Genomic DNA, 22,685 nt, shown 5'->3' on the forward strand with positions numbered 1-22,685 from the left:
TTAATCGGGAGTGTCTTTTGAAATCCAGCATTTTAATGTTTTTAAATTGTTGGTAAAATGCAATTTTTGTGATTTATTTTACTCCTGGCAGCGGTGAAATGACTGCTATTTTGTTGAGTGAACCCCTCCCGCTGCGACTGCATGTGGTACGGTCCATAATGTGAAGCGGCACCGTCCCCCTCACTTCAGTTTATGGTAAGTCCGTGTCCACTCCTGCTTTAACCGAGGTCGTCTATCGGCTTTATCCCGCTGACTGAACCGGGATGCTGGGGGATCCGGGAACCTCCTTTGGCTCCTGAGCATGGTTCTGTCACCACCAGGAAATTAAAGTAGTTTATTCCTCGTTTACATCTCCTAATATCCGTAGACACGCCGCAGTCCGGTCCGCATGAGAGAGGCTCCTCCGGTTAATTTCAGCCGTTTTTTTGAAATTCTTTTCAACGGTTGAGGAGCAGCAGCAGCAGCCGCCACAGGGAGCACAGCTGACAAGCCGCGGCCGCTTGACAGGTGCCGTCGCCCGGGCTTCTGCGTGGAGAGATGCCGCCCGTCCAGAGAACGATGTCTGATCTTCGTACCCGGGCGGAGGGTATGTAGAAGCGATTTCAGTTTGTTTAATGTGTTAGGGGTCTCCAGCATACTATGGATGTTTGCTTGTTACTGTAAAAAGGCCAGCCGGCAGCTGCAGTAACTTGCTAGCTAAAAGCTTTGATTAACGGTAACGGGGAGCAAAGGCAACCCCGAGGGGAAGAGGGCTTGAAAGTTTTCTGAAGGAGTCTCCACGAAAATACGTCTTTTAAATTAAATACAGCTAATTTCCATAAAAAATAAATAAAAAAAACTTAGCTCAAAGTGAAAGGAGTCTGTTGGAACATAGGGGATTCCCTGGCTGAGGCTTTGCCAGATTGGTGACTGTAATTGATAGGAAACCAGTGTAGGATGCATCTAACCCAAAAGCATCCACCCAGACTGGGACAGCTTTGTCCTGCCACTCCCCTTAGCATAGGTACCATCATGTCAGGAAGCAAGTGAAGTTCACTGACAGCATCCACAAGTCTGACGGTGCTAACATCACAAGTGTCAAGCAAATGTCATCCACAACAGTCAAATAATACAGCCATTGTACTTCATCTGGGACCCCGACTCCTCCACTGCACCAGTAGCTTTCCACTGCATCTCTGTTGCGTTTGCCACGGAAAGAGGATGCGGATATACATTCCTGCGTTCTGAAGTGTTCTGAATGCTTCTTGGTAGATATGAGTTTTATAGTGTGTTTATCCAGGCTAGCACGTTTAGTACCAGCTGCAGGCGCACAGTCTTGCAGGGCTTTCTTTATGAAGTCTTTAAATCCCTCACATCACTGTTTTGTGGCCGACCCTGACCTCTCAGGGCCAGATCTGCAGGTATCAGTAACATATCACATTATTTATGATGCCTACTGCAGTTTCTGTTTCTTTTCATCGTAAAAGTGCTGTTGTGATATGATTGCGCATGGCGTAGGTTTGATTTATAACCGTAGGCTTTAAGTTATTGCAGTTGAGTATATAATTTGGCTGCTAAAGTAAGTACACTGGCCCCTTCAAGTGAGTTACAATGAGCTTTCTCTCTTTTGTTTTATGCACTCCCAAGTAAGTTGTTCTATAATTCAAAATGTCAAGGCCTCATTAAGGGCTATATCTAATATGTACTTCCCAGTAAAACCGTAAAATGGCTGTGATGTGGTTAAGGAGTAGTAATGTTGCAACATCATTGTGTATTACAGTCTGATTGTTGAGTATGAGCTCATACAGAAAGTATTACTGGACTGTGGAGAAGAAAATGAAGAAATCCATTTTTAAAGAGACATGCAACTTAATTTAAAAATGTAGTATTGGTGAACTTTTCTGCAAGCTGCTGGAGATGGGTTATGCTACTTGTATGCTCAATATTATATATACATGTGTGTATATATATATATATATATACTCATTGCACATAATTGCCTACAAATCTCTTACCCGTATTGGCACCAATATCATATTTTGATTTACTGATTGCATTTCTGAATGTCAAAGGTAACTTACCAGGGTTGATTTTACCAGTAAAAACCCATGAGATTATTGAAGGGACAATAGTTTTGCTGTCATCGTTTAACAGAAAAGCTTTACCCACTAGAGAAGCATTGAAAAAAAAAGATGTTGCAGCAGACAATAATGAGGCTTAAGGTACAGAGCACCAAACCTCATCAAAACATCAAAGAACTATCGGCAACAAAGGCCAGCTGTGACTGTATGAAAGGAAATATCTCTTCATACCAGCAGGTGGCTGAATCAAAGGCAACTTGACTTGTTGAGTTTTCTCGTTGTTTTGCAAATCATCCAGAACTGAAGAAGGATGAGTAGGGAAATGTCTTCAGTAAAACCCACCAAGCTCTGTGTCCTTTGATTTAGCTCTCTCTCTCTGAGCATCTTCACAGAATTATCTGTATTCATCATTCAAAAGGTGTTACTTAAAGAGTTACTGATAGCTGGGAGGCTAGGAAGCTAGGAAGAGCAACAAACCATCGTACACACCTGAGTCATTCTGATCAGTTGGTCACTTCCGTTTCTCTTCTCGTATATTGGTTCGCTAAGCTGATAAGCCAGAAGTGATTTCTCTGGCCGATTTGTTTCACCGCTGATTCAACGTAGTAAATTGTCTGAAAATCCACCGACAAGGGTTCGACTAATGATGTGGGACACACCACAAAAATTAGCACTATTGATGCTCGCTAACGATTTGACACTGGCAAACCGAGCGTCGGCCTTGTGTCATGAGGCACCCTCATTTCTCATGGAATTTTAATATTGAGCATCTCAGAGGTCCAGATACAGTATATACCCCATACAGTTTCGTTGAGGTTGAACTGATGAATGAGATATTTTCAATATAAACCAAACTATGTGACGAATCTGCAAATATCAGCCATACCTTTAAATATCCACATACCATAATAGGTATCCTTGATGAATTTAATGAAAAATTTAAACCCACATTCTGTTGCCAGACACCACAGGACACCCTCAGAAGGTCCATGTCCATTCACAGTCATGACAACCGTTTTGGAGGCACAAGAGAGACCTACACAATATTAGGAAGGTAGTCATAATGTTATGCCTGATGGGTGTATGTACAGTCATACCAGGCAGTTGTTTTTGTATGATTGTGAGCACACACTTAGAGCAGTGGGCAACCACACAAGCAGGTACTTGCTTAAGGCTCATCAGCCATGGATCCATAGTGGGGATCATACCAGTGACCTCACAGTCGAAGAACTGATTCCCTAACCGCTCTTCCACAGCTCGCTCATGTAACTGGTCATGTAGTGGTGAGCTGTGTAGGACAGAAAACTGACTGTTGAAGCTCAGTGGTTTCAAAAACGAAAATGAAAGTGTTCCACAGACACCAATGTCTGTGCACTTAAAATGAGTTTCCCCTGAATCATGCTCATACTGAAAGTGGTTGTGTGGTAGTTTTATGACTTAAAATCCCGATGGAGATTTGGTAACTGCAAAACAATTTGTCTTTTTGTTGTGGTCCACAGCAGAAATGATGGCGTCACCCACTGAAGGCCTTGTGCATTACTGGCAGCAATCTAAATAATTAAATACCAATATAGATTCTATATAAATCTGTCGACCTATGCGGCTGCTGCAGTCACAAGAGCGAACACATGAATTATTCAGCAGCTATTGCTGTCACCTTCACACCAGCCTTTTTAGGTTACAAAGAGCATAAACAATTTGGCTTTTCATTTGTCCGTCTTGCACTAAGTGTACACTCTTATCCCCCCTGCTTAAGTGTTTCTTTTAAAGCATATGTCTGTGTGTTGGATTTGGTCACTTCCTGTCCTACCAGGCTGATGACCTGTGCTGCTGGTCCGGTATCAGTCATTTTCCGGCGTCATGGCTCTATATCTGCTTCCTTGTTTTGCTCAGTCACATGCCTGTTTGCAACATTTCTTTTGGTTGTTTTTATGAGGGCCTAAGCACACTCCCCACCCTTCAGTTTTACATTTTAATCACCACAGTGCATCAGGCAGGCTTCCATCTAGAACGGGCAGCCCTCTGCCAGGCTTACCACCTAATCCATCAGCGGCCTGTCCATCAGCTCCCCACGCTGCACACTCCCCGGTCTTGGCCACCACGTGCCGCTCCACTCCTTATCACTCCGTTCTGCTTTGCCGTGGAAACATCCAACATCACTGCCAGCCTGTGCCTAAGCGTGTTGCCAAAATAACCTTATCTGGGACACTTGGGGTCCAGGTGACGTCATTAGCTATCATCGTGTGATCCTGCAGTGACGGACAGGCACCTTTAGAGGCTGATCGCAAATTTCCATGGTGGTAGGAACGTGTTTAAGAAGCCGCTGTCTAGAAGCTGATCGATGGAAGCCACAGAAGTTAAAGCTGAACAGATGGTAACAAGCATCCTGTTTGCCATCTTAGCCTACATGCTTATCTGCAGACAGGCCTAATCCCCTTTAACAGTTGACACTAAAGGTGGAGCAAGGCAGGTAAGCGTGCTCTGTGAGTATGAATCTATCCAAGGCCCAAATGCTTGTCTTTTTTGTGTCAGCAGAGTTACATGATCCACTGATTTTCTACATACAAGTTTAACAATAAAGACACAAAGTGGTCAGCTTTTTCTTTAAGCATTAAATCTCCACCTTTCTGTCATTATCAAGTTTTTTTTTTTCCAAGTGTCAGTGAAGCAGGATGTTCCCCCTGTAGCATTTCAATAACGCCAGCTAAGCCTCGGTCTGTCTGAATAACAGCACGGGGAGGGAGACTGAAGGGGGGTAGACTGCTCCCTTCTGAAGGGATCGAGAGCTGCCCATGTGCCTGGCGGATCACTGGCTGATAATAATGTGGCACAAAAGCCCAACACGCCACTAAATCCCCTGTCTGGGGCCGCTGGTGTGTCATATCAAGTCCCCTCAGGCCTCTCTGCTCTCTGTGCCGGCATGGGACGTCTCCTCTCCTCTATTTTCCACTTCATGTGCTGCCTCCATCACTAACCTGCAGCCAGTCTAATATGTGTTTCTTCAGATACTCTATTTCCCTCACCTCAATGATTCTTCTCTGTCTGCAAGGCAAAGTGGATGTGGCAGATCACTGTGAGGAGGGGCTGCGCACATGTTCATGGGGAGACCGGTGCAGAGACAAAGCGTCTATAGGTCGTCTAATGCAGAGGCGCAGAAGCATGCTTATCACTGCACTGAAGGAAAACCGATGTACTGATGATTGACACGTTTGCAAAGATTTAGATAAGAAATAACCCTCCCCTTTAAGGCTTTTTAGTTATTATTTATTAATTATTTATCAATTATTAATGATTTAGTTTATATATGTAATATGTATCTCTGAAAGTTTGAGGGGGCTTGACCAAAAGATAAAACACTGACAACAGCTCTTGAAAAGCTTGACTAATTGTGCTGTCCTGAACTCAGATACTTCAATGTCTTAGTGTCCTGAATGCTTGATTATCCATCTTCTGGATTTGATTGGATCCTCTGATCTGCAGTCTAGCTTGAAATCCTCACTAGTGTGGCTCAGATTGAAACTCATTCATAAACCACTGAAAGGTTGCATTATAAATGCATGTTTGTTTGGTTAGATAAATCTTCTACACACCTCGATTTAGCGATCAGCTGTAGATTTCACCCCTTTCTGAAAGTTAAAACATAATTTCAGATACTAGAAGGAAGCCAATCTAGTTTTTGCTGGTGAGCAGAATTGCCTGGGCTGGTTGTGTTTGTCCTTTTCTCGCACACACACACACACACACACACACACCCCCCCACACACACACGCATACACGCTATATCTGCAGGAAAATGCAGCAAGCCTTCACGAGCCAGGAGACACTCAGTGCGATCGAGTCACAGTGGGATGACGAGGTCAGATGGGGAGGTGTCTGCAGGCACACCACAAGAAAGCAACACCATCAGTGGTTGGGAAGATGAAACTCCTGCTGCCCTTGACCCTCCAAGAGATTGTGCACTTTATGACCTTGATCCAGTCTCATTCAGCTTTATGTTCAGCTTTTCAGCATTTGCTTTGCATAGAAACTAGAGGTGGACAATGCTGCTCCATTGCAGTTGCAGTTTTTCAGAAATGTACAGTAGCTCATTTGTTGCACTAGACTGCACTGGTCTTTGATCCCCATGTGCATCAGTGAGTCTTGGTCAGATAATAGACAATGATGGCATCCACATTACTATATCCTCTATCGGGCTAAGACAGGTCCATGTCCATAGGTGTGGTTAAGCCTTTTTAACAGGCCCATCAAACACGTAATGTAAGGGCCATGCATTTAGAGAGCGTGTTCTATAAATGAGTGTGGTTGTCCTTATCAAGTTTTTTTGCCCCCTCAATTCTTAGTTCTGAATTTTAATGTTCATTATTTGTCTTTATGAGTAAGCACCACAGTACTACTCTTCCCAAACACAAACGAGCGTCGCACATAAACCATATTAATGATAAATGATGTTTCGTGGGTTTTGGTTAGCCTGTATTCATCCACTCCCTCAGTGTTTCCCACAGGATTTTGCGAGACCGGGGGGATTGGGGCGTGGCGCTTATTTTTATCCCTAAAGATAAGTTTCCCTTTGATAAGTTTCACCTTCACCACAACACCCACAATGTTATTTAGGTTAACTGAGACATGTAATAGTATTTCCAATTCTTTATGAGCCTATGGCGGGTCGGATGGACGTCTTCTGTAGTCTAGGCAATTTAAGCTTTGTTCAAGCTGAGGCAACTAAAATAATATTGAAAGCTGTAGCATTATGGTTTAAGAAAACTAATATTGACTGTTGGTACTGTAGCTGACAGGATGTGAATTCCTGAGAAAGTTCCTCTTGATCTCTGATGAGTGTCACTTAGTTTATTCAGCAGTAATTAACATACTGAGTGTGATTTTAGACTGAATAAATAGCTGTCAAACAGGAGACGAGATCCCAGTTGTCACAACTATTACATCTGGCCTTACAACAACAACATTCATCATAAATTTGAGATGCCACTGCGGCTTGTTCTTCCTGTTACTGCAAAAAGGAGAAGCTGTGCACCATATAGCACATTCTAAATGTCGTTTTATACTAGATGTGGTAGCTCTCTATATGTGCAATGTTGTTGTTCACACAGGGCTTTGACATTTGAAGTGTTCCTTGTCTTTTCATGACCGCCTGGTTATATCAGAAAGTCTTAAAGATACACTTTGGTAACAACTTAACTTTTCATTTAGCCCTACGAGCAGGTTGAGTGTTCCACTTTTAGTGAACAATTATTGTTTTATACTTTGGTTTAGGACAGAATACCTATAAAACAAATGTTACTCTCTTCATCCTTAGCTGTTTAGTGCTTAATAGCAGAAGTTAGCATGCTAACAAACTGTGGTAAGATGGAAAGCATGGTAACATACAGTAGCTTCTTATGATCAGCATGTTGGTGTACTGGTGCTAACATTTAGCTTAAGTAAAGCCTTGCAGAGCCTCAGTAACCTTATCCAGAAACCTGGTGACAACCTGTGTGACACTGGGACCTGGTTTGTTATTTTATGCATTTGCTTTTGATGTAGACAAGGAACACCATGACGGACTGACATTCATGGTGTCCATTTCTTAATTTCAGTCCGTTGATTTGCATGCCATGTGCCCTTCTCTTTTATCATTCACAAAGTCAACACAGGGGAAAGGTATCTCTCCCTGCAGATCTCTCACTAGGCTAAGCCAGGCCAGCCCTGTGATGTCACTGCAAGGCCCAGCTGCCTGTGTTGTTCCTGCACCCTCCTCCCTCTGTATCCCTCCTGAGCCTATGAGGAGCCAAGCAGGGAGGGGGATTAATTCTGCAGCTGCCCTGTTGTTGTTGTGAGTGCTGGTTACAGCATTGTGATCTGATAAGCGACTTATGGATGTTGCTGTTGCTTAGATTGAAGCAGCGTCTACTCTATATTCCCCTCTTCATTCACAAATGGTAGGAGATAGGCAAGGGGCTTTCATCTCTGGGACCTTGGATCCCATGAATAGGCTGTAGCTGCTTTGACTACTGAAATATTTATCTGGCGTAAATGAATCATGTAGAGCTCTTTCTTTGGCGATGAGTAGATTTAAAGGCCACATTAGACTCATTGGATTGTGAGATTGAGACAGTTATTTACAACTAATTTGAGCCTAATAACAATAGTAGATAGCCTCAGCTTATGTAAATAATACCATCAAGACTTAGAATGATGAACTCCATATTAAGCTCATATTTCTTTTTGAGAAAATTCACTCTAACTGGACCAATATTCAGAATTTATTCCAGCTCATTTCAAAAACTTAGAACTATAACTATTATTATTATTTTTCCTTTTGACTGGGCTGAAATTTGTACGGAACAAGAAGCCTAAATAAATATCTCCTCTAGTTGCTTTGAATTTGAATTTATATAGTCCCACAAATAAAATAGATGTGGGTGGTCTTTGGTTAGTTGGTATGAATTGACTAGTACAGTACTTGCGATTTGATAAAAAAATTATGAAAAGTAGTTGCGATTTGTGTGTGTAAAAGATTTCAACATAATCAAAGCCACTTGACATGAATGTGTATTTTCTGCCTTGCAGTTTTACTTATTGCAGTTTTTCTTCACAGAGCTTCTTGACTTTGGTTTGGCAGCAATTCGTTTGTTTTGTGTTAGATCAATGTCAGTAGTCCCAAGCTGCCTGCCCCCACCCACCCTGGTAGTATTGAATAAATGGTGTGGGAGCCCGGATCTGGCCAGGTCACATGCCTCCTCATCTACACTTTATTGACCAGCCTACAAGTCTCTCAAGCTCATTAGCGTTCTCTATCTCCGACTTGGACTGGACTCCTCCTGGACCTATTTCTGGAAGCAGGAAGCCTTTTTACATTTTGATTCGCCTCTAGATTTATATTGTTCCCTTGGGGATTGACTGATGGGCCTTTCTGAAGAATTAGTCATGGATCCAACTGAATCATCACTGTGTAATCAAAGACATAGTAGGTGCAGAGCAAAGGAAGTTGCAATTGAAAATGCAGGGAGTGCATTATGTGATATCTTTTCTTTGTCTTCAAAACTTTATTTGAGGTCAATACGGTTGCTACAATATATTTAGACAACATTAACTATTCAGTTAAATGTCTGTTTTAAAACAGTTTGTTTGACAATAGATGACATATCTGTTTATTTGACAACAGCAAGCCAATATCCATATTTTTTGAAAGTGATGGTCACTTGTGTATTGCCAGTCATCTTCTGTATTTAGTATTTAACCCTCAGTGTCAAGAGATTCTGTGCTATGTTACATGCTTGACTATCAGGTCATTATTGGTCCCGGTCAATGCTGCCATTAGATGCCGTTAATCTTGTCTGTGTTGACAGTCACGGCAGCATTCATTTTCAACCCCCAGCACTTGTACCTGACCTGAGCTAATACATTACCACCCAAGATATCATAAATCTGCACAGGTTATCTTTAACCTCTTTTTATCTACGGCTATTGATTAAGCTCTAGGATACAAGCACTACGGTACAATAAGTTGCCACCAGGATCATTACGGCGTCATATTTAAGTGTGTGAAAGGTAGTTGCTTTTGGTGAAGGTAACCAGGTAACATACAATGTCTAGGAACGCATACAAATGTGTTCAAACAGGGATTTCTCTCTGTTGGTTTCTCTTTGTCTCTCTAACCTACAACACCCAGCAAGGGATACAAAGACAGACAGGGGAAGACCAGCATGTCTTGGCCAAGCTTTTCTGAGCCCAGTTTTTCCCATTAGGCACCCTCTCGAATATATGTGCCCCCTTGTGACTATTGTTCCACCCGTCCGTCTGTTGGCTGACACAAGCAATAATCCTGACATCTGGCCTCTGTCCAAACTCATTACGACACTTGGTGGCATTGATCCTTCATCTAGAGGCTTCCCCCTCCAGAGCTGTGTGCTCTCTACTCCCACTGTGCTTTATATGGCTCCTTGTTACTCTTTTCCCTCTTTTTTTTTTTCTGTCCCTCTTATATTGTTTTATATGGTCATTCATTTACTAGATGAAAGATGTTTTCATAAAGCCTACTATAACACAAATTAAGGATTGTGCCAACAGTGAGAATCTAGCCAGTTTTCCGTTCTTGCCGTGTGTATTGTTGTCAGGGTAGTTGAGCTGTAACACGCCTGCAGTTAATGAAATTAGTGTTGAGAAAATGCACATCGTCCACCAGGGAATGTTAAGAGCAGCTCCCACTGGCGTTCTCTTAGTACATCATCCACAGAGTGTGTTTGAAAGGAAGCTCCAGCAGAGCTATTTTAATAACCTCCTCCACCTTTCACCCCAAGCTCATTTGCATTGTGGCCTTGGCATTGTGTGCTACTTTTAAATTTGGCCACAGTTGCAGTAGGTTGCACATGGATGTCAAACTTGTTTCCATTGTTACTTCGAACCTTTATTACCTTAGCTTAACTAAAATGAGTGCATACTATAATATAATACAGTCCTAGGTATTCATCAGTATTCAATACTGATGGGTCAGAAAATGCCACTGTGTTTTCTTTGCAGCTTATCAAGCCCAGCTGACCAGATTCTGTCTCAAGCTTACTTTTGCTCTCAAATCCAATTAAAGTGTTCAACATGTAGCCTTTAATTGGATCAAGTGAGCAAGAATAGTATCAGTCACAAAAACCTTAAACACTTGAGGCTCCGAATTAATAGCTGTAATCAGAGCACTGTACTTTGTTACTACTTTCTGTATCAAAAATCTGATTGTAGTTCATGTAATTATATTATACATATTTATCAGAGGTGCTGCATTATATTATGACATATTTAGTTATATTAAGTTATACTAGGCAGTGGCGGGCCATGCATTTTCCCCCTAGGCCTTCAATGACCTCCAACCTTAGTCAAAACCCCTCTTAAAACGCTTGTTATGACACCACCGCTATAGAAACCATCAACAACATTTGGATACGCTATAAAACAGGACGATGCATCCAAGACTGATATCTCACATACCGAGATGATTATTATTACTAAAGCAAGAAACTCAAACAATGCAACAATTCAAAAGCCTCCTCTCACTCACTGCAACAACCCCCAACCCCCTGCAGTTTTAATCGTGAATCCACCAACAGATGATGGCTGAAACCAGTCGACTTCGTGCTTAAAGGGTCATGGAAGCAGTGAAGTCGACTAGTCGGTACAACCCCTACTTTATACATACATATTATGGAGCTAATTTTCTCTATTTTCGTGTCTCTAATTTTTTAGGGCCACACATATTGTATAAAATTCATACTTGTATACTTAATGGGATAATAGCTGCAGTATTAACCCAATGGTTTCTTTTTATTATGACACTATGTGTCATGCCAAGATTTTTATAGACTATAATTATTAGAACAGTAAGACTAAATATTTGGTTAATGGGCCACACAGAAACAACTGTTACACTATTGGTCTATTCCTGAACTCCATCTCATTTTTAAAAATCAAACTCTGCTTTATAAAATGTAAAAAACTCAAAGAATAAATTGTTTGCGGTGTTAATTTGATAATGGCTTTATTTGCAATCATACGAATACATATGTTAAAATAGCTTTCACTTGAACTTTGTGTACAACTCTTTGTGTCAAAGCTGCTAAGAAGGGAGAGGAAAAGGACTAAGTTAAGCAGGAGCAGCACCAGCTGCAACTGGTGCATTGCAGCACCTGGCCGAGCCCAGCACACAGGCTCCTGCTGCGAATGCTCATTCAGAACAGAGACACAGCATCAATCACGGCTGCTCAGCCAGCCCCTCTGGCCTGCTATTACACATAGGCCTTATGCTGCAGTCACCAACAATGCCCATCCCCTGTTTCCAATTTATCACTATACACACTAATTCCTTGATTACTCAAGCTGCTTAAAGGTTTATCTTCTTGACTTTGTTTGTTGGATTAGTTCCTTGATGTTTAAGAGATCTGTCTTTGGCATATAATTGATAACCATTAACATTTTTTGAGTAATCTGGATGGTTGTATGCCATGTCAACTCTGGTCATTCATTAGTACACTAGCATAGATGATCATTTCAGTCAAATCTGAAATAATGATTTTCTCTCAGTTTTGCATGAAACTAGGAGGGGGAAAGTGAAAGTGAAACGCAACCACTGTCCCAAGCCAGGCACGAGTAATGTACACCTGTACACACGTGTAATGTTGCATAGTTTGGACTTTTATACTGCATTCTATGACATTACAGGTGGTCATATACACTCTACCTTGATGCTGAAATTGCCAAACTAAAATACTTAAGGTAGTAAGGAAATAGTCCAATATAATGAATAGTACAACAATCTTGTCAGTATAGTTGTATCTAGTAGCTCTCTCCTTACCCAGTCCAGACTCAGACATTCAGGCAGCATATCTGTGAGACAGTGCCCTTGCATTCGCCTTTGCTCGGTGCTGTTACTCATTCCTAATCACATGTTGTCCCAAGGTTACCAGGTGAGAACTTGGCAACAAATTCTCTTTTAATTTTCGGATGGAACCACAACAAGTAAAGATAAGGGAGGTTACCTCATTGCAAGAAGGAAACACCCAATTGCAAAGTTATGTGGACAGGATGGATTTTATGAGACCACATTATTGTAAATCCATATAGTATATTACACTCTTCTTCCAGGACTAATAAGTATATGTAGATAGAACTATAAGAATCACTGCTGTTGTTGACTTCATATTATTGACAACATGCGTCATCATCTTTATTGGTCTATAGGAAGGAAGTTAACCTACTTAAGAAGTGGACAACACCCTTTAATCTACTGTTGCGGTGTCCACACACTATTTTACCACCACGCTAATCCGGTAAATCACCTATGCTCATCTGACGCCTTGTATAACAGGGCCCAGCCCAGCCACGTTTCCCCTGTTGACCAGACGACTACAGCAGGCCATTTATTTTTAGCTCTGGAGCACATGGTATGGAGAGAAACTATCAGGAGATGATGTTTGGCAGTCACTCCTCAGCATTTGTCTATGCAAAGCCAACTGGATCAAGAGCTGTAATTTTAGATTCGGGGTTGGTGTAACATGGGTGAGAAAGTGCAAGGTGAGAATAAAGAGGAAAATAAAGAGTGGTGAAAGTGTAGGCACTGCTTTGAAGACTGTTAGTCCTCTACTACGAGTCCTCTTGACATGACATGAAAGACATACAGCCGGCAGGGGCTCAGGGCACCGATTGCAACTGGGGCATATCCGGAAGAGGCTCTGGTTACACTGCCTCATGACACTGCGTTTTGTTGTTGTTGATCTTTGAAGAATCCAGCAGCCCCTTACCCATGCCCCTGTCTGTCTGTGGCCTTTCTTTCCATTTTAAACTCAAAGGTTTACTATATCTCTAGTCGTGTGACCTATGGTATACCCACACCACCTTATATTCCTTAACGCCACAACAACTACAAACTAGAAAAGGCCATGCAGCACCCACTGAATCACATGAATGCAACTTGAGAGTCTTGGAATACTGTCGACTGTAGAGTGTTACTGTAGTGCTCTTGGCAGTGCTGAAGGAACTAATCTAGACCTATCAATTAAAACATGAGGATAGGGAAATCTAAACCCCAGGAACTTTCATTTCATATAAACAAGAGTATCCCTATCAAATCTGCCTATGTGGAAGTGGCGCATGTTTCAGCTTTAAATGATACTTCAGTTTGGTAAAACGTTTGTCTGTTTACCTCTACAAAATCAGCCTGACTCAAAGCTTGAACTTCTTTCACTTCAAAATGGCACGCAAAAACCGGGCTATCAGTTATTGCTCCATAATGTGTTTCCTACTTGCCATCTGTTTTTGCAGAAAGCGGCTTCAAACGTTTGTCTTGAGAAATTTTCGTGCAGAGATCTCTTGACATCCTTGTCAGATAACGCACGATCTGTGACGCGTTCGTAAGACACTGAAATGCCTCAAAAAATAATTGTGTGGTTAAGGAAACAAAACAAAACAATAACAACAAAACAAAAACATGCATTAACATCTTTGCGACCCACATACAGGCCTTAGTTGATGTGCGTATTTAGCCAACATGGCTCCAGCCCACCTTGTTGAACTTGGTGGGAGCAGTGCTGTGCCTCGCTTTTGCAGCAATGGAGAAAAAAAAAGCACTTTAGCCAGCCAAGGAGATGATCTTTGTACCATTTCTGTTTCTGTCAGATCAAAGCAGTATGATAATGGAGCACTGAAAGTTTATCTGTTTTCATGCTTCAAAACAAAGTTGCTCTGCAGGTTTGACTGTAGGTCAAGTTCTTGGTGACTTATTATGGTGGTTCTTTAGTCAGAATACTAAAAATAATATGAAGAACTATCCAGGAATGCAGTTTGTTGAATGTCGTCCCTCTGACACTAGTTTGCTGCAGCTGATCCACTCTGATAAGTTCTGGGCACTCTTGTCAGCAGGAAGTTGATCTTGACAGGAAATTCCCTGCTTTAATTATTGCACAGGGCACCAAACAGTCACATGGAGCGATCACTGAATTCTGAGTTTTTGAGGGTGTTTATATTTCCTTTGGCTCTTTTATTTGTATTTCCACCTTGAACTAAAATTTTGTGCCTGGAAAAGATGACATGTGAAGTGTACCGTCAGACAACTAGAGCAATTGATGTATGAGTCAACATAAACAGGTGATTTCGGTAAGAATTTGAGCATTATACTACCACTTTATTGCTCCAGACATGAGGCAGGTTTGACTTACATCAAATCCATTGTGTGATTGTAGCCTGCTATTAATGGTTAGACAAATATATGGTGCACTCCATGACGAACACAATGAAATAAAGGCAAGGCAAACTGAAAACACTTCCCGGTGAAAGACATATTCTTTTAAAAATTATTACAAAAAGACATTTAACAATGCCAGCTTCAGCCATCACAGTGATATAAATGAACAAACTTGCTCAGGTCGTTGTCTGAAAAAGCTGCATAATGTTTAATCTTAAGGAATCTTAACCATCAAGGTCAACACAACTCTCCATAGAGCTCACTGAGTGTAAGAGCTGCTGACTTTCCTTTTCCAATCTGCAAAGACTCCTTTGGGAACTTTTTGACACGTGGCAACTCAAATGCTTCAAAAACCCTTTTCATCTTAGTTTTGTTTGTGCTCAAGGCAGAGTTTTTTTTTTTCTTAACTTATGAAATGTCTTTTCTCACATGCTGCAGGATATGAAAAGACTGAGGACACATCAGAAAAGACATCCTTGGCTGACCAAGAAGATGCCCGACTGATATACCTCAACCAGCCACAGTTCACAAAGTTCTGCAACAATCGAGTCAGGTAAGGAGAGAATCTATAGAAAACTGTACATAAGGGGAAATACCAATGTATTGTGTAAACAGATGAGGAAGTGGACTGATGCTTTCCTCTTCCCTTCACTGAGCTCAGTAATAACAAAAGAGCTGCAGAACGCTGTTATATTTAGGGTGATATTTATTTAAAGCTGGTTGCACTGAGTCAATGGCATGTAGTAATGTTTGATGGTACACAATTATACCTTCCTGCTACACTAACTGAGCTGGAAATTGTGCTCTTAGCTGGATCTTTTGTGTGCAGGAAACAAAATGACATCTACTCTCAGTGCGACCACAATGATGCCTAAGAAAAAATAGCAAAACAATGGACAAAAAGGTTTTTGTTCCCGAGTGAAATCAGGAACAAACATAACCATTATCGGTTTTCCATCGAAAGATATATCAAACATACTGTATGTATTGTATGTACAGCTGATGAATATGTATGCCTCTTTCTTTGCCGGCCACAAAGAAAGCCTCGTGTCAGCCACACAAGGTGGACCCCTAAAACCAGCTTTTCCCATGTCACTTAAAATGAAATAGTTTTTCGAGTTGTATTGTGTTTTTCATGGTGACCTGCAGGATAACATGCCTGTGTTGGTGAATTAAGACATGAATGCTGTCTTTATTCATCCTTTTTACCCATCTCTAATATATCACGCGTCATGTAGTGTCATGTACTCGTATTTGTATCATGTAGACATACTGCATGCATGAATTTGTCTCCTTCTGATTCTCTGCTCTCGTTTCCTCCCTTCTCTTCTGTCCTTCCTCCTTTTTTTTTTCTGTCTCTCTACCTGGCTGGCTTTACAACAGATGTGTCCTCCTATATGAACTTGGTTTTGCTCAAGGTTTCTCCTTGTTAAAAATGATTTTTTCGATGCCTCAGTGCTTGCACCAAGGGTTTCAGACTCTGGGTTCTGTAAAGCATCTAGAGACTATGTGGATTATTATTGATGCTATATAAAAAAAATGAAATTAATTAAATGTTTTGGCTGCTCAGCTACTACTGAAATGCCTGCCAGGTCAACACTTCCCAATGCATGCTTCCCAAAGCGAACAATCCATTCATTTTAAGCACATATTGTAGATATTTTCTGAACTCTCTGTTGCGACTGCAAACCAGTGAGTAAATATTAAATGTATCTGCAATTTTTTTCACTTTGAAATCTTGCATTCACCTATGTCACTTTAAAATCCTTTTGAATTTTTCACTTTTTAGTACAAGCGCCACAGTTGAAACACTGTCCTGTGGTGCAGTAGAGAGATGTTCCACAGGTACAGCCCTGACAGCCCCCTTTAGCCATGTGATATTTAATAAATACCGGCAAGATTTTCATCACCAGCACCGCATTAGTGGAGATATTCCCTACTGGCCTTTTTTATCCTTTTGCTCCTCTTGTAGGAGTGCACTGCTTTTAGCATTAAAGGCCAAGACTGTTGGGTCAGACTGTCCTCTGTCAAGGAATATTACCGTTAGCATTGCTGCTGCATGAGCAGCTTCAGATACAGTATGTATGCACTTACACAGACATAACAAAAGCTAAACAGGAGTAGTAATGGCCGTTTGTTTGGTCAACTTTGTGTATTGACATATAACAAATAACAGATGCAAGCGGTTTAGGAAAGCACAAAATATATTCCTTACTACAGTTTGTTTCCTTTAAATTACTCAACTGTATGAAAATGAAAGCAGATTCTCACTTATTTGGTTGTTTTCTTAAGCTCCTTTTATAGTTTAGATACAGTTTCGATATTATGATTATGTGACATAAGTTTTAGTTATTATCACGCACATACACAGCAAACAAACATACACAGTCAAGGCTTTTCCAGTTTGGAGTACCATACAGATGATGTTTAAATTACTGTTTTTTCAATCAAATAAGTTTGTGTAATATGGCATTTTCTATGAAAGAACTCTTCTGCCTATATTTTTAAAGTACTAGAGGCTCTAAATAGTTCAACCATTCTTAATATTCTAGACTGATGTCAATACTGTTGCACACACATGACTATTGCTGTACATACTGAGTGTTTGCAGCTCAGTTTTTACAGAAACGAATTTGAACAACACATCCAAGCTGTGTCTTGTTTTTTTATAGCTCCCCTTTGTCCTTTTAGCTTTTCACTTTCAAATCTGGCCAAACAGTTGCCTCAGGCCTTGAAGAGGCAGGCTGTAGGCTGCTCTAAAGATCTAATTTGTTGAACAGGAATTGGTTCCTGTCTCAGAGTGACCTGTGTAGACTCTTACAGGAGCAGGGTCTGTGATAAATGGTGAATCTGGTCTTACAAGCAGACAGAAAACACTCACACTTTTCTTGCTTTCACTTGATCCCCCTCTCTCCCTCTGCAGCAGTAGAATACTGTATGTCATGTATGCTCCCTGCTTGTAGCATTATGTGTAAGGGTTGCTGCGGATTATTTGTTCAGCTGCTCTGCTTGCTGGCAGATCTGGTTGTAACGTAAAGGTGATTAATTACTGAGATGTTGACAGCTTCTCCCGTGGCAAACAGGAGTGGCTGTGCAAACCATTTTACTGGTGAGCATCCATGAAATGTGGATGTCTTGTGTGGAAAACAAGGGACAATTGAGATCTGAATGGACACAGACAGACATGGACACAAGGACCCACTCACATACAAATTACTTTGTGTCGGGCAATGTGTCTTAATTTGCCTTACTCACTTAATCACATGAACTACTCATGACATTTATACGTATTGCTCAATGTACTGGGTGGATTTTTATGTCAAATTTGAACTTCTTGTTATAATACTACATACTAGACTTTCAACCTTGAAAAATATATTTGTGTGCAAGTTACAAATGCATACACTAGCATATGTTTGATTCAGGTTCATGTAACAGGAGGTAATTCACCTCTGGTATAACCAGTTATTCGACTTCCTTGACCTATGCGTGCTGTTGTATTTACATACAAAATTAGTGGTACAAGGATGGGCCTACGTTGTCGTTGTTCATGCCAAGTCATATGCCTCTGCAAATAATCTGTGCCAGTCGACCGTGATGGCGAAAGCTACAACAGCTAGCTCTTAGCCTTGGCTGATGCAATTGTGGTCAAACGGATTCTGATAACTCTTGCTGGCCTCCGGCAGGCAGAGGTTCCCCATTATACTGCTTGGTAGCTTAAGGAGGGGACAGAGAGAGGCTTTATTAATAATCAATAAAAAAACAATATAAAATGAAAACCATTAAGCCTTGTCCACGTATAAAGCCAGCTGCTTGTCGTTCATGGTTTTGTAGCTGAAAGTTGGTTGCTAGTGGACGTTCAGGGCTCTGATTGCCTAGGTAACATCCTCCTAAATTGGACAAGAAACCAAAGTTACTCTGTGTTTGCATCATGTGTCAATCAGCTGGTCGTCGCCTCAGTCACCTCGCCTCCAAGTTGAGATTAGTTCAACGTTGTCAAAGGTTTTGTTTTTCACCAATTATTGCTACAATTCGATTTACTGCTACAACTGAATTCCCTTACCATTTCATCTTCTCTTGTCTCTATTTCATGTTGCTAGGCTCACTTGTATATTTGTTGCCACTGTTTTCCAAAGTCATGTTTTTGGTGCCTGACATAAAAAAGAGACCTGCTATAAAATCTTTACTGCATGCAGATAGACAGAGGGGATAGTCAGCTTTAATGGGTGACAGCAGTGATGACAGTGGCATGTGAACTGAGTATCCTGCAAATCCCTATTATAACTATGCACACGAGACAACAGATGAAAGGCTCCCAGCAGCCATGATACATAAAAACATTTCACATATCCAGATCAATTGTGGTTGATGACTTACTAACAGGAAATAAAGTCAGCAGCCCTGTTCAGAGCAAATCGACAACGCCTAGTTGTTGATGGCGTCACTAATAAAAGCACGCTAGAGTGTAATGCTTTGCAACAATGAAATGTGTAGAGACCAGAGACCAGACAGCTCATGTGCTACATCCTGTGTGCTGCAGGTATGTATAGTCTATATAAAAACAGGCTGCAACTCAGCACCATCAGTGGCATTTAATAGTATTCAATATAGTAACAATAGCGTGTTATAAGATGGGATAGTGTAGCAGGGTTAAAATAAATGCAGTGCATCTCTGAGGCCTTCTTTGTGTACTGCAGCTAAAAATTTAATATCTTCCACAATGAAACTCACCAACAAATTGTTGTTTTGCCGTCTCCTTCTCTCTGTTACTGCAGGGCGTTTGGCAAAGTTGTTAATTGACTCCTGTCGAGAGGATTTAGACCGTTCCTCTGCCAGCGTTAGTGGATGCCTTTTCAGATGAGTGTGTAATGCAGTCGTACTTTTGTTGTATTTCATGACTGACTTACATATTCTGCATGTCACGGTAGAATGGACTTCATCTTTAGTAACTTATTTCCACACAGTTGATGAACAGATTTACTGCAAGGACCCACTGGGCTCCATGTTGTTATTGTCACCTAATCAGTGTCAGTCTACGAACTGATTAGTCAGCCAGTGTGTATAACCCCTACTTCTAACTAAGTATCAACACATATGTTTAAACAAAATTTTAGACAAACCAAAACAGCAATCATCATGACTTCACTATACTTACAGTGATAAACTTTTTACTGTGGAGGGAATGTCCTCTGGTCTCTGGTTCGTGGCTATAATATGGATATCTGGATGTGAGTATAGGAAGTGCTCTTCTAATATAATCTTGACCCTCAGTGTGCTGCCAGGAAATAAAATGTAATATCCATAATCATCCATTAAGAAATGTTGTGTTGCCCTGCCTCTGTGGAGGAAGTTATTCCGTGTGCTGGACTAACAAGAGATTAGACTTGGCTTGCCTTACAGTTTACACTCATGACATCTGAAAGATAAGAGAAGAAAATATGACGAATGCATTGCAAAGATGTGTTTTTAGGCTAACCTGCATCAGCGCTCTAGCCACTATGTCTTTGTATCTCAGGGGATGCTATAGAAGTAACTATGCATTAGCACTTAGGTGTTTAATACCCAGTGGGGTCTCACTTCACAAGTATGGAGGCACTCATGTTATTGTTATGGGCTTTAAATTATGAATGCCAAAGTATTTAATAGAAAGTATTAGGCTCCCGTACGTGACTGGTGATTATGCTCGACATAGAATAATTTACTCTCGTCAGAATGAATAGGGAAAAATTAAAAACTAGATCCACGGTCAAATATTTCTTTAAAAAAAAAGAAAAAAGGAAATTGCTTAAGTTCTGCAGGTAAGAATAATAATAATGACAGTTCAAATTATCTTCTGCACACTTGAGTATACACTTATTTTTTCTTACTCTCACATACTCAAAGAGTCACACACAATGCATTCTTGCTCTACTTCCTTGTACTTTCATCTCACTCAACTTGTTTGTTTACTTTTCAGTTTATCAGGGCAAGCTTGAGCATTCTTTTTGGACGTTGGCGTGATTTCTAGTCAGTCTTAATGCCAGCAGGTAGCAGAAGTCTGTATCTGTCAAATGGGGAGATTGGAACAATTAGCTGGCAGGCTATGGAGCGCTACAGACTGTCGTACAAAGGCGGCCTCTCCTGAATCATGCTGATCTTCAGTTTATTCCATTTAGATGATCATGTCTTTGAGAAAATACATGTGTGCTTCAATGAGATAACGATGTAAAACAAGAAGAGCATTGTGTGTGGTTTTGTTTTCTTTCGGCACTTCTGATTCTTTTCTTGTCTCCTGATACTCTATGCTCGACAGCAAATCCGAGAGATGCCTCTGACACACTCGTTCTGCCCCCGAGTCAAAGCGCTGAATCGGTAGAAAAGTCAAAGACAGAGGTCCACCAGGAAATAGCCAACCGTCTGCTAGTTGTGGCACGGCCCCTAGATGTGTGGCAGACAACTCTGTACACTGAAATTTTCTGAGTCTGTGACAGTGACAGAAATAAAACTGAATGCAAATCGGATTCAAAGTAATATTTTAATGCCATAAATTCAAATATCATTTTGGTTAAATATCATTTTATTTTTCTCTTCTGTTTAGTTAATCTTTAATAGAATATATATATATATATTTTTACCATTTACACATATATAATGACTTGTTTGTGTCACACAAACTGAACTGATTATTCCAAAGTCTAGACTTGAAGGAAAGAAAGCTGGTCTTACTTGACACTTGTTTCTCTCTGAGGCTGGTATTACACTGTGATGCTGTCAGAACAATGCCTTGCTCTTTGTCACTTTGTCACCTCCGCTGTATCAGGCTGCCAGGATGACAGTAACTGTAAAGGCTTCTTTTTTTTTTTTGGCACTCAGTTCAAGGCTGGTCCACTTTTCCATATCTTTACATTGTGCTTGTGGACGTGCCTCGAGTGAAAATGCAGGAAAATGTGCTTGTCAAACATGATTCAATGTAAGTGGAGTAAAAGCGCGATATCACTGATGTTGATCTCCATATGCTTCGTCGCTTTTAGACGAGTTGTAGGCTATACTCTGATTTTCTGCTTGTGCATGTCTGAAGGCTTTTGTGTGCGCGCGAGCAGGCAAAGCGCTGCCAGCAGCTTGGCATACATCATGGCATATATCTCGCAAAGTGGCTGTTCTGACTGGCCCTTTAACGCAGCTGTAAATCAGACTGCTGGAGGTCTGCCTATAGGGCCTCAGTATACCACCACCATCACCAGTATCCCCACTGCAGCACAGGCAACATAGCTCACATTTGCCAGGAGCCATTTTGATCCAGGTCCCTTCTTCCTGCTATATTCCGTATGATCATTGAGTCTGTGCTTTTCATCCGTCTTACATGCAAACATCGACACACACTCCTCTGCAAGGACCTCCTAGAAGAGTTTGACAAGGAAGTGGTTATTAATAATCCAGGTTTATCTAAATATAAGGTCTATATATCGGTCATGAAATCTAATATATTACAGTCAGTTTGTTTGTGTTTGTATCAACAGATTTTGGTATCTTATCTATTTTGTTTTCTCCCCTTCTTGTCTCCCGGCTCCACCTTTCATCTTGTTTGCTGCTTTGATCCGGTCTACAGCACAGCCAAATATAACGTCCTCACCTTCCTCCCTCGATTCCTTTACTCGCAGTTCAGGAGGGCGGCCAACGCCTTCTTCCTCTTCATTGCGCTCCTGCAGGTAAGATGTGTTTAGCTGCATTAAACACATACACACATACAATACAAAGGTAGGTATCATGGCGTGCAGTTCTTCTCCTGTTCAAAAGCCTGTCTTGTTCTAATTAATGTGCAGTTGTGTTTTTTTTTAATTTATTGTTTGCCATGACCTAGCCACTATTTACCTAGGTCATGTCTGTAATTTCATATGCACACAGATAAGCACACACACAGGCCCGGTACTTTT

At 41.0% G+C, this 22,685-nt stretch overlaps 1 protein-coding gene across 2 annotated transcripts in view; it reads left to right on the forward strand.

The window, feature by feature from the left end:
• The first annotated feature begins 217 nt into the window (after window positions 1-217).
• Window positions 218-22,685, forward strand: part of LOC311491860 (phospholipid-transporting ATPase IA-like) — a 33,425-nt gene continuing 10,957 nt past the window's right edge. For both annotated transcript variants that reach the window (XM_084549906.1, XM_084549905.1), the window contains exons 1-3: window positions 218-586; window positions 15,214-15,328; window positions 22,361-22,460. In XM_084549906.1, coding sequence (XP_084406032.1) covers window positions 538-586; window positions 15,214-15,328; window positions 22,361-22,460 — 264 coding nt within the window. In that variant the 5' untranslated portion in view covers window positions 218-537. The remainder of the gene's footprint in view (window positions 587-15,213; window positions 15,329-22,360; window positions 22,461-22,685) is intronic.

This window comes from Chelon labrosus (assembly GCF_963514085.1).
Source record: "Chelon labrosus genome assembly, chromosome: 8".
NCBI classification, from domain to species: domain Eukaryota; kingdom Metazoa; phylum Chordata; class Actinopteri; order Mugiliformes; family Mugilidae; genus Chelon; species Chelon labrosus.